Source organism: Biomphalaria glabrata, chromosome 11, assembly GCF_947242115.1.
Source record: "Biomphalaria glabrata chromosome 11, xgBioGlab47.1, whole genome shotgun sequence".
Lineage (NCBI taxonomy): Eukaryota > Metazoa > Mollusca > Gastropoda > Planorbidae > Biomphalaria > Biomphalaria glabrata.
In genome coordinates this window covers 4,137,503-4,150,985 of record NC_074721.1, presented here as the reverse complement: position 1 = coordinate 4,150,985, position 13,483 = coordinate 4,137,503, and the positions used below count along the sequence as shown (strand labels likewise).

The following is a 13,483-nucleotide window of genomic DNA, read 5'->3' as shown; positions in this document are numbered from 1 at the left end:
TTGCCGAAAACAAGTCAGAGACAGACAAAGATATTAAGAAAAAAGATGGAAAGAAAAAGAGAAAAGGGAATAAAGAGAACTATAGAGTAAGAGAAAGAAGAACTGATAGAACAATTAAAAGACTCTTAGCTAATTAAATGTGTCCAGTAAAAATTACATTTCCTCCAAGTACAAACTATAAACAACATATCGTACACTTGTGTGTGCGGGGAGGGGGGCAAGTAATTGGAGAAAGTCATCAGGAGAAATCAATCAATCACGTTCCCTAAGATTTCACTTGTCACTGGCTGTCTACATTCAATCGAACTGTGTAGTCCAAGTTTTCTTTTCAAACTTTAATTGCTGGACACTTTTATTTCTTTATAACAGAATTAATCATCCGTTTCGGGACACGTTCTGTTTCGGAAAATGACCTTAAATTAATAATAGTTGAAGCGAAATTGTAAACATATGGCCGATGTATGCTGGGCATATGCATCGGTGCAGCTAATGTATGGCGTTTGTGACATTATAGTTTCATTTTAAGTTATGTGTTCAATCGTCAGAAGAGGAAGGTCACAATTGTAAAGCAAGATTTGGAATCAAGACTTCACCCACGGGTGCAGACTTTCGTCACAACATTGATGGAAAGTATGCAACTTTTTTGTGTGTTCTTTCTACATGCTACAAGTTAATTCTTGGAACTATTATATTAATAGGATCCGATATATTCCTTTTGGATAATTTCCTTATGGATAATAATAATAATTATTATTATTTAAATGTTTCATTCATATTTGTTATTATTTTCATTGTGAACACATTCCCGAGAGAAGTGATATTGATAATGATCGAGGGCTTGAGAGTACAATGGCTCAGATGTCAGGATTTTTTTGAGTCTATCCCCATTTCAAAATAATTTTTTATCTTAGCTCAATTTTTTCCTTAAACTTAGCTTTACATTGAGTTTAGTTTTACCTTGAACTCATTTTTACCTTTAACTTAGTTTTACATTGAGTTTAGTTTTACCTTAAACTCATTTTTTCCTTAAGCTTAGTTTTACATTGAGTTTAGTTTTACCTTGAACTCATTTTGTCTTAAGCTTAGTTTTACATTGAGTTTAGTTTTACCTTGAACTCATTTTTTCCTTAAGCTTAGTTTTACATTGAGTTTAGTTTTACCTTGAACTCATTTTTACCTTAAGCTTAGTTTTACCTTGAGTTTAGAGTCAACTTGAGTTTCTTTTTACCTTGATCTTAAGTTTACATTAAGTTCATTTTAAGCTATTCCTGAATAGTTTTAACTGGTCGTGTGGTGTGTGCTCTGGACTGTCGTCTCAATGGTCCCGAGTTCAAACCCTGCCTGCTGTCATACCCCTGTCGTCCTGCTGAAGGTTTGGGCTAGGATGTAATAATCTTAAATTCTGATGTAACATCCGAAACATATCAAACAAACAAACAAGCAAACGGACCAAACTCATTTTTATCCTATGTTCAGTTTTAACGTAAGCTCAGTTTCACCTTGCGCTGAATAATAAAAATCTACTTTAAAAAAAAATCTTTTCTTTTCAGTTCTAGTCTACCTGGAGACACCTGAGTATGACTTTTCTGGTCTTCCCCCTCATGATGGTCTCTGGAGTTCTTTCAGACCTGACCATTACAGTCACACATAAGGACCAAAATCAACAGAATACATTCAAACAAATTCATTTCTCGGAAGCAATTTTAAATAGGTATTATATTTTAAACATATTTTTAGTTTAAGATTTATTATAGTTCATAATTATATTTTCGTAAATATAATTTTTAAAAAATAAAACAAATTTGCACACAAAAACGCCATAGTCTATAGTTTTTTTTTTCCTTTTGATTCTAGTGTTAAGTTCGTTAATTATTTATCATATAAAACTGCAGTTGAAGTTGATCATGCAAAAATTTCAGGATATGTGTATCACATGACTACGCAAATCCAGTTGCGACCAGCATATTTTTCCACTTCTGGAGCCTGTGAAACACTCATCCTTGATCTTCAGAATAGAAGACATAGCCATTACGTATATCATATTTGGATTTGTCAGAGGAGAATATTTACATGTATTCATATTATGTGTGCTCAATATGTGCCAAGTTGAAATCTTATCTTATATAATACAGACGTTACTTCAAAAAAGAAGATGATTACGTCCTACGCGTCATGCATTCAGTCATGCATATTAACCAATGATTTAAATTCTGCCAAGTCACTGGTTTTCCTGGCTAGCTCAGGCAACCTATTCCATGCTCTAATAGCACTAGGGACGAAGGAGCATTATCAGTTAAAACTGCAGTTAAATAGTCTAGTTCAAATAGGTATCGTAACATTAAAAACTTTTAATAACAAACGCAGCAGTTATCAACTATTTTGTCATTCTGCATTTAAAGAGGGTAAAGTATAAGTTATGGGAGTCAATATGTGCAATTGAAAGTAGCAGTATTATAAAATGTTGTTTTGCAATATCATGAATGGGGTTGTTTCGAATTTTTTTCTGAGTCGCGTGGTTTTTAATTTCTGTTTAAAGTGGGAATCTGAATAACGAGTTAGATCAATATTTAGTAGTTTTAATCGATTCATTTGCAGCAAACAATAATTTATTATTTGCAGGTACATCAAGTACACCCTTTTTATAGCTTACAGCTTATAATAGATGAAGCCCAAAACGTGCGGTATAATACATTCTAGTATTAGGACTTATTATAGAGATCTAGGTCTAAATTGGCTATTAGGTCTATAAAGATCTAAAAGCATTAGGATAACCAACGCTAGAAAAAAAAACATCTTTAATCCATATCCTTCCTGACCAAAATAGACTGTGTCCGACTGATTTTAACAACCAGATCAGATAGACCTACTGTACGAGTGTAGTCAATGATACTACAAGACTACTCTGTGTTGTTGTTTTTTTTTTGCGCGTTATGCAATAGTGTTAGCTTAATGTGGAGTGGTCAGACAAGTAAATAACACACTGGTCAAGCATATTCGTAGATCTACTTTACACTAAAATAGTTACACACCCTCCCTGTCCAGAAAGTAAGTAGACCATGTGTCCGACTGATTTTAACAACCTAGTCAGAGAGACGTACACATGCGTACTGTAGTGTGAAGTCCATAATGACAAGACCACCCCCATGTTTTTTTTTCTTACGCGTTTAACGGTTATGCTATATAGTGTTGTATGTTGAGTGGTCAGACAAGAAAATAACACATTGGCATTGTTAGTCAAGCATGTACTTTACACTAAAATAGTTACACAGGTCAAATGTTTCATAAAATTCCAAATATTTTCTTTCTATTTCTATGATTACTAGATCTAAATGAGAAATTCCTTATCTAAGTTGATAGAAATTTTTTTTTCAAAACGTAACAGGTAAAGATTTTAATTCAAGTCATAGATACAAGCCCACATATATATTTAGACATCTTTTTATTTTTCTAATTTTATTGTGCTTAACATTTGTGTTAGAAACATCTTCTTTATTACTGATTTTATAATGGATAAATATTTCTACAATGTTAAAAGAATTATATCAAACCCAGGCATAGGGTCGGATGATTATAGCTAGATCTAGATTACCCCCCCCCCCCCCAAAAAAAAAAAAGTTATAAAAAAGTTTGTTGTAGTTTAATATCAATTTTCTTTAGTTTAGTTTAATTATATTTTGAAATTCATGATAAACTTTTAGTTTAACTACTTTATTTTAGTTGAAACTTAGTTTTAGTTTAACATTTTAAATTTAGTTTAGTTCCCATCACTAGAAAAGCTTAGTGATGTTCAATAGATTTCTACCCAATAAAATATTTTCTCATTTCTGTTTCAGCTTCCAGAACTGTGTGTGTAACTCTACGTCTGCTGCCTGCGTCTTCACCTACTCCCAGGGCGCCTCCAAGACAACAAGGTACATCACCAATGTCGAAACCAAACTGTTACCTTCCAAGGAGCTCGAGACGCAGGTGGTCAACTATTACATCTGCGGAAAGGTTACGTCCAGGAATCAACTCTTGTGCATGAGGCAAAGAGAAAACAAGACCTGCCCTGTACTAGGGGTTCATCCTTATTACTTCAGAGAGGAGAATTGTGGGATGGAATGCGTTGGTCTCACGTGGATTATCAATCAATCAATGACTATCGACTACAATTCGAGCACCTTGCTTAAATTTGGTCAGTGCCAAAGTCCGTGTTCCTCGTCATCTTTTAAGCGCGAGGAGTCGACAACCATCTCATTGAAACCTGTTGGACAGTCTCCAAATTTGATGTCCAGCACCGATACAGGTCAGAGAGAACCACAGCAACACGATGAAGATGATGAAATCAACTACACGTTTATCTTCATAGGTGTCGCTGTAGTCATTGCTGTCGTTATTGTACTGACAGTCATCATTGTACTTTTGTGGAAGCGATACTTGGCTGAATTAAAATCAAGAAACGGAACTCCGATCCTGCGTTCTGGAGCTGCTGCTACCGGGCAAGCGAACGATATGACGTCAAATCTAAACTACTCTCAAACCAGCATGTATAATGACGTATTCATTCTGGATGAACAATTTATCGTAGCCTCAAGCTCAGACGATAAAATTATAAACACTGCTTCGTCTTCGGAGCCTGTTTATAGTATCGTAAACAAAGATTGCAGTTCCAGAAACAAACAAACTCTTAGAACAGGAAACATTCCTATATATGACAGTTTACGTGAGAACAATTCTGAAACAGTTACTGCGAGATATCGCTTTGATCAGAATGTTTTAAACGAAGCGACCTTATATCAGAATGAACATGTTTCTATCACAACAGTATCGAACCCAGACCAGATCGTTGTGTCTCCCAACAACGTTTATTCTAAACTTGGAGAGGAAGTGAGAGACTGTTTTAATATGTATGATGTTTTGACCAGTCCAGAAGCACACGCTGTTGGACAAAGCGAGATGTCTACGCACGCAACAAAGGCAGCATTCAAAGAGTATACCCTCGCGAAGCCAATCTCTGATACAAAGAGCTTACAATCTTAGTCAAACTTGAGGTTTCTTTAAGAGATGCTTTCAGAAATGTAGCCTCTAATTGAGGCTGAAAGTGGAATAAAGGATTTTTTAAGATTAAAAACATAGTCGTGTATCTTAATTAGAGACTTAAGCTCTGCTAAATGATCGGTTTTCCTGGCTGATTCAGGCAACCATTCCATGCTCTAATAGTCCAGTTTTATTTATTGATAGATTCTCTTGTTTATGGGTAAAGTATGAACTGTATTTTTAAGGAGAATGTAAAAAATTAAAGAATTTCATTAAAAATCATTATTTTAAATTCGTTGTTATAGAAATTAAAACTTAAGCTAAAAAGATTATGCACATTGTTATTTACATAATAAATGTGATACATAATACACTTTTTTACCATTTTTTAACATAACAATTTTAGAAGGAATGATTAAAAAATATTTTTATATTTTATTTGCAATTGGCTTTCCTTTAAAATAAACTCTCTTGGTAGAATAATATGTTTTGATTTTTTTAATATCAATTTAATATTAAAATTGTAAAAACAAAACCTCATAGCGCACTTGACTTGATTTGATAAGTAAGCCTTGTATCTTTTTTTCAGCTTTGGTATTCACTATATAGAGATGGAGAAACAGTAAGAAGTACCTTTAACTACTCAGAGAATTCAGTCCACATGGGTTGTTGGTCTCATTAAGCGACATGTTGGCTTTACTGTTAATGTTTACTACTTTTGAGCTGGAAACAAAGTAGAACAAAATATGTAATGATTTAATAGTTAAACGCTTAGAAGTTTGGGTTTAATCAGGGATTTCCTTAGTGACGCGAAGGTAAATTAAAAACATAGAACAGATATAGCTTAGAGAAGAACGTTTGTAGTAATGGTTAGGTAAGGACATGTTTGTTTTCTAGATCTGACGACGTGGACTGTGCACTTAATTGTAAATATAAAATTATATTACTTCAAAGTAGCCGGATTACCTTACTCTAATCCTTTTGTTTAAAGACCAGCTCAGGAGTCATTCGCTTTTACACTCAATGTCAGGTTAGAATTATCACATCTATGGTATGTGATGTTATCGCATGTCAAAACGTGTCTTTCTGTACAAGTGTATTTAAGTCAATGTTCTTGAACAGTGATGCCCGACCTAATGCGACATGCGGGCCATTTTATTTTCTGACACTCAAGTCGCGAGCCATATTAATGAAAAGCTACAGAAACGAAATGAAATTGACCTGAAACTATTTAATTAGAAGCCCGTGAATCTAGTAATTACATAAAATAATGGGAAATGTCACGTTCTTTTTCTTTACGAGCCAGAAAATGGCTTCTTTTCTCTACTAAAAAAATGAATAACATTGTAGCTAGCTATACCAACGACTCATTTTCTTGTTTCTTTTTTGTAAATATTCCCGTCGATCCTCCAATCTCTGGGCGTAGTTTAACAATTTTTATTTGGTGTTCAAATCAAGAATGCCCACATATTTATTGTATAATGTCGTTTATATGTTGATCTTTTTTTAAAGAACTGGTTTGATCATATTGTTAGACAAGACTAGCTGTAGAAATCATCATTTAAGATACAGAAGTAATAAAGTTACAACAAAAGCTAGATGAACATCTTGAAGTAATAAGTCTGCATCTTTCTTCACTTTTTAAGCTTAGAATAAATATTTATTAAGATAAATTTATTATTTTTAAGGTTATCGTAGTACCGAATCTCATTTTTTACACACAAAAAAAAAAGAAAAGGAAAAAAAAAGTGTGTTTTTAGAAAACGCCTGCTTGAAACTTCGAACCAAGTACCTTTGGCACTAAAAGCCAACACTCTACGTAAACACCACAGGAACGATGAAAATATTGCAAATTGAGGTTATATAAAAATATTTTGAATGAAACTCGCTTTTTTTTAAAGATAAATCTACAATTTTCTTTCAATACTTTTTTTTACAAAACATTATTTCAATATTTCTTCCAAATGCTGAAATTTGTAAAAATTAAAACATTAGATTTCATTTAAAACAGTTTAATTTAAAAAAATATAATGTTCTATGTAGTTGACATTTAAAATTGAAAAACTAGTAATTTTTATATAAATTAAAAATAGATGACATCTTTTTCCAACAGTTATTAGCCTTTGACGATGACCTTTTGGTAGATTATTTTCGTAGTACAATGATATAGAGAACTCTAGGGACATTTTAAATAGCAAAATTTTGCATTTTTCGTCAAAAAAAATGTTATTTAAAGTAAATAGACACATTATCACAACATATATAAATTATATTTTAGCATTACATATTATAAAATTTTTAAACAAACAAAATATATATTATAATCTATTTAAAACACAATAATAAAATATTTAAACTTGTACATTTTGAATAAAAACCAATTTTTCATTGCATATTTTTGTTATTTAATTTTGAAGAAATTTTTCTCTTTTCGGTTACGGGAAATAGAGAGAAATTTCAAATGTACTACTAGTCTTATTACTTACTACAAGTGGACAGGGACAAAATATTAAATTACAAAACAAACCCTAAAATCTATACAAGTATGTTTAGAAAATAAAAAAAAAAGTCAAAGGCGATTCAAACTTATAATTGGAATCTCCATATGTATTGCAAAATTTCTGGTTAATGAGCAAAGAAATTATGTACACTTGCCAAAGATTAGGTACATCTAATTTTTAACTTTTTTAAATAAACGTATAGACGATATCCATAGAAGTGTGGCGAAAATGCATTTTTCCTAATCAGTGGCGTTAAAGACACGTCTAGTTTGACAACTACGCTTGGCTGAGCATGTATCCTGCATTAGGATCTACCTTGCGCAAGGTTAATTACTTTGGCAAGATGAAAGTTGATAGGCGTAACAATGGTGACTCCCGAAAATGTTTAAAGACAAGCTTAGGCGCCATTCTTCTTGAACCATCATAGAAGAGAGATTTATAGATGCAGGCAGATTACGAACAAGGCAATAGCAAAATTTTGCATGTTGTGACAACCTGTAAACACATATTTCTTTGTCGTTTTAAACTTTTTGACCTGCATTCTCAAATATTTTAACGTTTGCAGAGTTTCAAGGGACGATATCTAGGGTTTGAACTCGGGACTATTGTAACTGAAGTCTGAAGCGCATTGTAAAATTAAGCCAGTCATCCCTTTGGCACAATGAAGGTCTCAGGGTAAAATCTTATCAAGTGTCTTATTTTATATTTAATGATGGATCTTAAATAATGGCGGCATTCGTTAACTATTAAAATTATTCATTCCTGTTTATATAAATTAGCAAATGACACTAAATAAAAATCGTTGATTCATCAGGTCAAAGCGTGGTCGAGAGGCTAAGTGCGCTTGAACTTGGCTCGTCTTGGCTACCTAGAGAGTTGTGTTTAGTAAGCGCCTAAAGGCAGCATGGAAAACCACTGGTCCACAAATGAGATTGGACCAAATCGCTCTGAGCATGCTAGTTAGCAGCTATATAGCGCTATATAAAAGCTATAATAATAATAATCCTAACAGTCAAAAATATCGATGTGGCAGAGTTTAGATTATCTTGTAAACTAACAAAAACAAACCCGAAGTTTTGGAATGTAAACATCAAATCAATGTTTTAAATGTAGTGCAAACAGTTACAACCATAAAAGAACAACTTTGATAAAGGAACATAACTCATGTTATTGTTAACACAGAAATTTCATCAACAAAGGTTATTGTTCCTAGCCTTTTGACCACTGCATTAATAAAGATTTTCGACAGTAGAAGACTGTACGGACGCACAGCGCTGTAGGACCTCACCACTAAATAGGACCTCCACGTTTCAAAATTATTTTTGTTATAAGTACGCAACTAAATAATGGAAAACGGAGCAAATTAGATTAAAATGTAGAAATCACCTATTTCTCTTTTCAGATATATGACATGCTTTTATATGTATCAATATTACCTAAAATGGTAGTGGGTCTCCGTCAAAATCTTGCAGTGGATTAGCTAGGGATTAGGGGGCCCCTGCATTTTGACATTAGAGATCATGACATGAGATAATGTATTTAATAAATATATATAAGTCTACATTTCAATTGGTACAATATATAAATAACATAAACATATCGTGTGCGGCAAAGGCATTTATAACATAATCTAAATCAATGCTGTCTAATATTTTTTACTTGAAGATTACATAACAGTGGCGTAATAATTAATGTAAAAAAAAAAATTAGGATATTAATTTGCCCCCCTCAAGTGTGAGCCTGGGCGGACTTTCGAGTTTGGACATCCTCTCCCCCCACCCTAGCTACGCTTCTGCATAGGGTCTACACTTACTAAAATCCGGGACTGATCATATTAATTATTTTCTTTACCTTTACTAATGCCAACAAGGAATCTTTTTGTTCTTGGAGTATCACATCTCATTAGCCAATAGGATTAGCTCGTTCAGCTATACCAAATTGCGATGTAAGAAGCGCGAAAAACTGTCTGCAATGTCGTCAGACTACCTAGAATTGGCTAGAATTGTTTTGATTTAATAATTATGCTTTCCAACGTCTTTAATTTCCCTTAATGTATTAAATATCCCCACGATGGATAGTACTGTTAGGACGTTGGATCTAGATCAAGAAACCTGTTTTTAATGTATGTAGCTAAGCACTTTGACAACTCAGTGTGTGTATACACATTTCTTACATGCAAGATCACTGAAACTTTTGACATTGTGCTGTGTATCGATCTCAACGTCGCCTAATTCTGCCCTTAAGTAAGCCTTATTTTTAATGAGATTGTATAGACATTGGTCATGATTGGTACGTGTCATTAAAAAGACCTAGAATTGGGTGTAGGATAATCTCATAGAGACATTTCTTATAACAGTGAAAACAAGATCATGGCATGAACAGTGATTGTGGGAAGCGTGGTCGAGAGGCCAAGTGCGCTTGAACTTGGCTTGGCTTGGCTACCTAGAAAGGGGCTCGAGGTTCGACACCCGACTCGGGCAGAGTTGTGTTACTCCTAGATACCCCCTTCCCCCCCCCCCCCCCCACTGGTTCACAAATGAGATTGGACCAAAAGCGCCCTGAGAATGCTATAAGCATGAAAGTAGCGCTATATAAAAGCTATAATAATAATAATAATAATTCTTGATCTTTACAGTTAAAAACAGTTTTTACTCAATGTTAGTACCTATGACATCAGATGTTCTTGATCTAACAGATGTGACAACCTATCAACGTGCCAAGTCAATCCTGGTTCGGTGATATAAAAGAATGGACCGGCCTCAAACTTGATATCCTACAAAGAACTGCTCCCGACCTGGAAATATGAGTGGACTTGGTGACTCAAACTGTCACGTCCTACGACGAAATTTAAGGGACAAATGCTGATGATGATGATAATAAATACCGGCGTTATTGGGGTTTGCCCCGATTGTTTAAAATGAGATTAAATATTAATTCGTGCTATTGAAAGACCTAGAGACAAGATCTAAGACAATTTATAACAACAGATTTTTTTATAAATAAAAGCAAGAACATGGCAATAAATTATTTATTAGTTGTCACGTATTAATTTAAAGTATAAAGTAACTTAAAATAAACTATGTCAAGGACGGGATAACAAACAGCAGGTAGCAGACACACGCCACAGGAAGTGATTTTGATTGGTTGAAGAAAACAATTTCATTGGTTAAGCCAAGTTTCAAAAACAAGGTCAAAAGGGTCGCCTTGGAGAACCTTCAGTCTGGAATGTAAATCTTGTAGAGATAAGACGTATTTTAGTTTTGAGTTAGAATTTGTAGAGATCAGTCTTGTATTAGTATTAAATCTAGTAGTAAAATTGAATATTTTATTATTGAACTTTGTAACAAAGTTATTATCTGATACAGTTCTATTTCTGTACAGTGATTCCAAGTTTCGAATTAAAGGTCTGTATTTGATTTAAAAAGGATCTTTATTTATTGAATTTCTAAGATAGTGTTTAGATCTAGAGATATACATCTATACAATCCCTGGCATGTCACAGTAACTTCTAACATCTTACATCTCAAGAAAGAGTCTACAACTTTAGCACTTCTCAGCACTACATTAGCACCTTCAGCAACAACAAGAATGGAAGAACTCGTGGCATTAGTAAAACAATTAGAATATTTCGACTTCTAAACATTCAATATATACATTTATTGGAGGCTGTCCATTAATACTTCTCTTTGTAATCTATTTGAAATCAAGTGACTTGGTTTATAGCATAATGTGTGACAGGGGCTGCGTTGTTGATTGTGCTTTATTTATGGTCGTCATGACTACATATAAAGTACGGTGGATGTAATATTTAAACTTTTCAAGCATTTCTACCATTCAACCACCAAATAATTATCAAGCATTTCTTCAACAAATTTGTGACAGCTTCTTTTTACCTTTACCTATTCTTTAGTCTGTTGGAACGTTGGGGCACCATGCAAGATTCGTCGACCGTCTTACTCCATTCCTCTATGTCTTTTGCCTTAGTTAGAACCTCTTTCAGATGCAGTCCCGTCCCGTTTATTCGTTTATGTTGTCCTCACATCGCTTTCTCTGTCTGCCTTTTCTTCTTAGCCCTGGTACTGTTCCCTGAAGGATGGTCTTTCCGAGCCCCGAAGATCTTGTAATATGGCCAGCTTCTACTTGGACCTTTACAATTATTCAATCATATCTTACTTGCTCTTCATTCACAAGAAATCACATAGGCAGTGGCGTAGCTAGGGTGGGGGAAGGGGGAGAATTTGAACCCAACCCCCACTTGAAAGGGTCCCCCAAATAAGTGTTTATTATATTAAATATTAATGAAAATGCAGGGGCCTCCAAATAGGTCAATTCCCCCCCCCCCAAATGATGGCAAATTCCTAGCTGCGCCCCTGCCGTGAGTTAAATAACGACAAAGTGTGTGCTTGTTTGTATTGTAGACGAGACATTGAGTTCTGCTATGTTTGAGATTTGATTCATGTTTCGAAAGTTTTCCTAGTTTGTCAATGGCCGGCCCCCGGCAGATGAATAGATAAAAAGGTGAGAACGGCAAATGATAGTTGAGAGACATTGTATTTGCTAATTTTGGCTTTTGAGTATTTTTTTAACGTTCGACATTTTGTTATTTCATTCGTGTTTCTTCTTTAGCTTTACTGAAGTTGAATAAAAGTTTAATTTCTTTTAAAAGAACGTTTCGATATATTTGCAAGATATGTGTGAAAGTAAATTTAAAGCTACACATTTCATTGGTTACTTCAACTATTTGTCTGGAGCTACTTCCTAACGACCACCTCTTAACACCCGGATGTAACCCAAACAATAACGAATAGTTCAACTTAACGGACAATATCTTACCGACATTAAACCAAAGTCGTAAAAAAAACCTATCTGACTCTGATATTGAACCTAGCCTTTATAGACTCTTCCAGACATAACATCTAGAAACATCAAGAAATCTACACTGGAGTTTGGACCTAATTTGAAATTCAACGACCATGTTAGATCATGGGATAAGTCCACAACTTACGCATGGAGACTGCAGTGACTAAGTAGGCCTGTAAAACAAGTCTCAAGTAAGTCTCAAGTAAGTCTCAAGTAAGTCTCAAGCAAGTCTCAAGTAAGTCTCAAGTAAGTCTCAAGTAGAGTGCCGTGATACGATATGATAACGAATATGCAAAGTAGATCTACTTATTAGCAAGGCTAGAATTTTTAGAGTTGGCAAAAGTTTCGGTTAAAAGGCAAAAGGATTTTTGTTTATGATGAATGAGCGATATAAGCTCTCTCTCTCTTTCTGACGCTTTCTCGATCTCTCTCTCTCTCTCTCTCTCTCTCTCTCTCTCGCTGTCTCATTCTTTCTCTCTCTCTCTCTCTGCCGCTTTGTCTCTCTCTCTCGCTCTCTCTCTCTCGTTTTTTTTCTCTCTCTCTTTCTCTCGTTCTCTCTTTCTCTCTCTCTCTCTCTCTCTTTCTCTCTCATTCAACACTGTATGTCTTTGATTTGTTACTAGAAAGACACCTCCAAATCTTCAAATGTTTCGTTGCATTGAGAGGCATAAAAAACTCTAATTGACAGTGTGAACAAATCTAAAAAAAAATATAATGGTTCAGTATTTAATTTATTAATCCTACTTTAGTTTTTATTATGTGTTTATACGATCGTTTAGTTTTGTTCTGTGGAAGTCTTTTAAAATTTTACAAAATTTCCATTAAAAAATGTGGATGTAAAAAGCGATATAAATATTTTTATAACGTTTTAATTTTTTAATCGAATTTTAGACATACATTTGGTATCCTTGATCATAAGATCGTAAATTCTATTAGATTAAATGAACAAGTTAAGTTGCGTTTTCAAAAATCTGTTTCAGACTCCGTTATAAAGTAAAAATGTTAACTGTGTTATAGGCTACTTCCCAATAAGCAGATCCCAATACCTAGATCCCAATACCTAGATCCCAATACGTTGATCCCAATACGTAGATCCCAATCATAAA

The 13,483-nt window shown here is 34.1% G+C and overlaps 1 protein-coding gene across 1 annotated transcript; it reads left to right on the top strand.

Annotated features, from left to right (window-relative positions):
* Positions 1 to 350: 350 nt before the first annotated feature.
* LOC129921704 (uncharacterized) lies at positions 351 to 5,298 on the top strand. The gene is made up of 3 exons (XM_056004226.1): positions 351 to 630; positions 1,551 to 1,711; positions 3,834 to 5,298. Exons 2-3 carry the CDS (start codon positions 1,578 to 1,580, stop codon positions 5,017 to 5,019), a joined length of 1,320 nt encoding a protein of 439 aa, XP_055860201.1. The 5' UTR covers positions 351 to 630; positions 1,551 to 1,577; the 3' UTR covers positions 5,020 to 5,298.
* Positions 5,299 to 13,483: the final 8,185 nt, after the last annotated feature.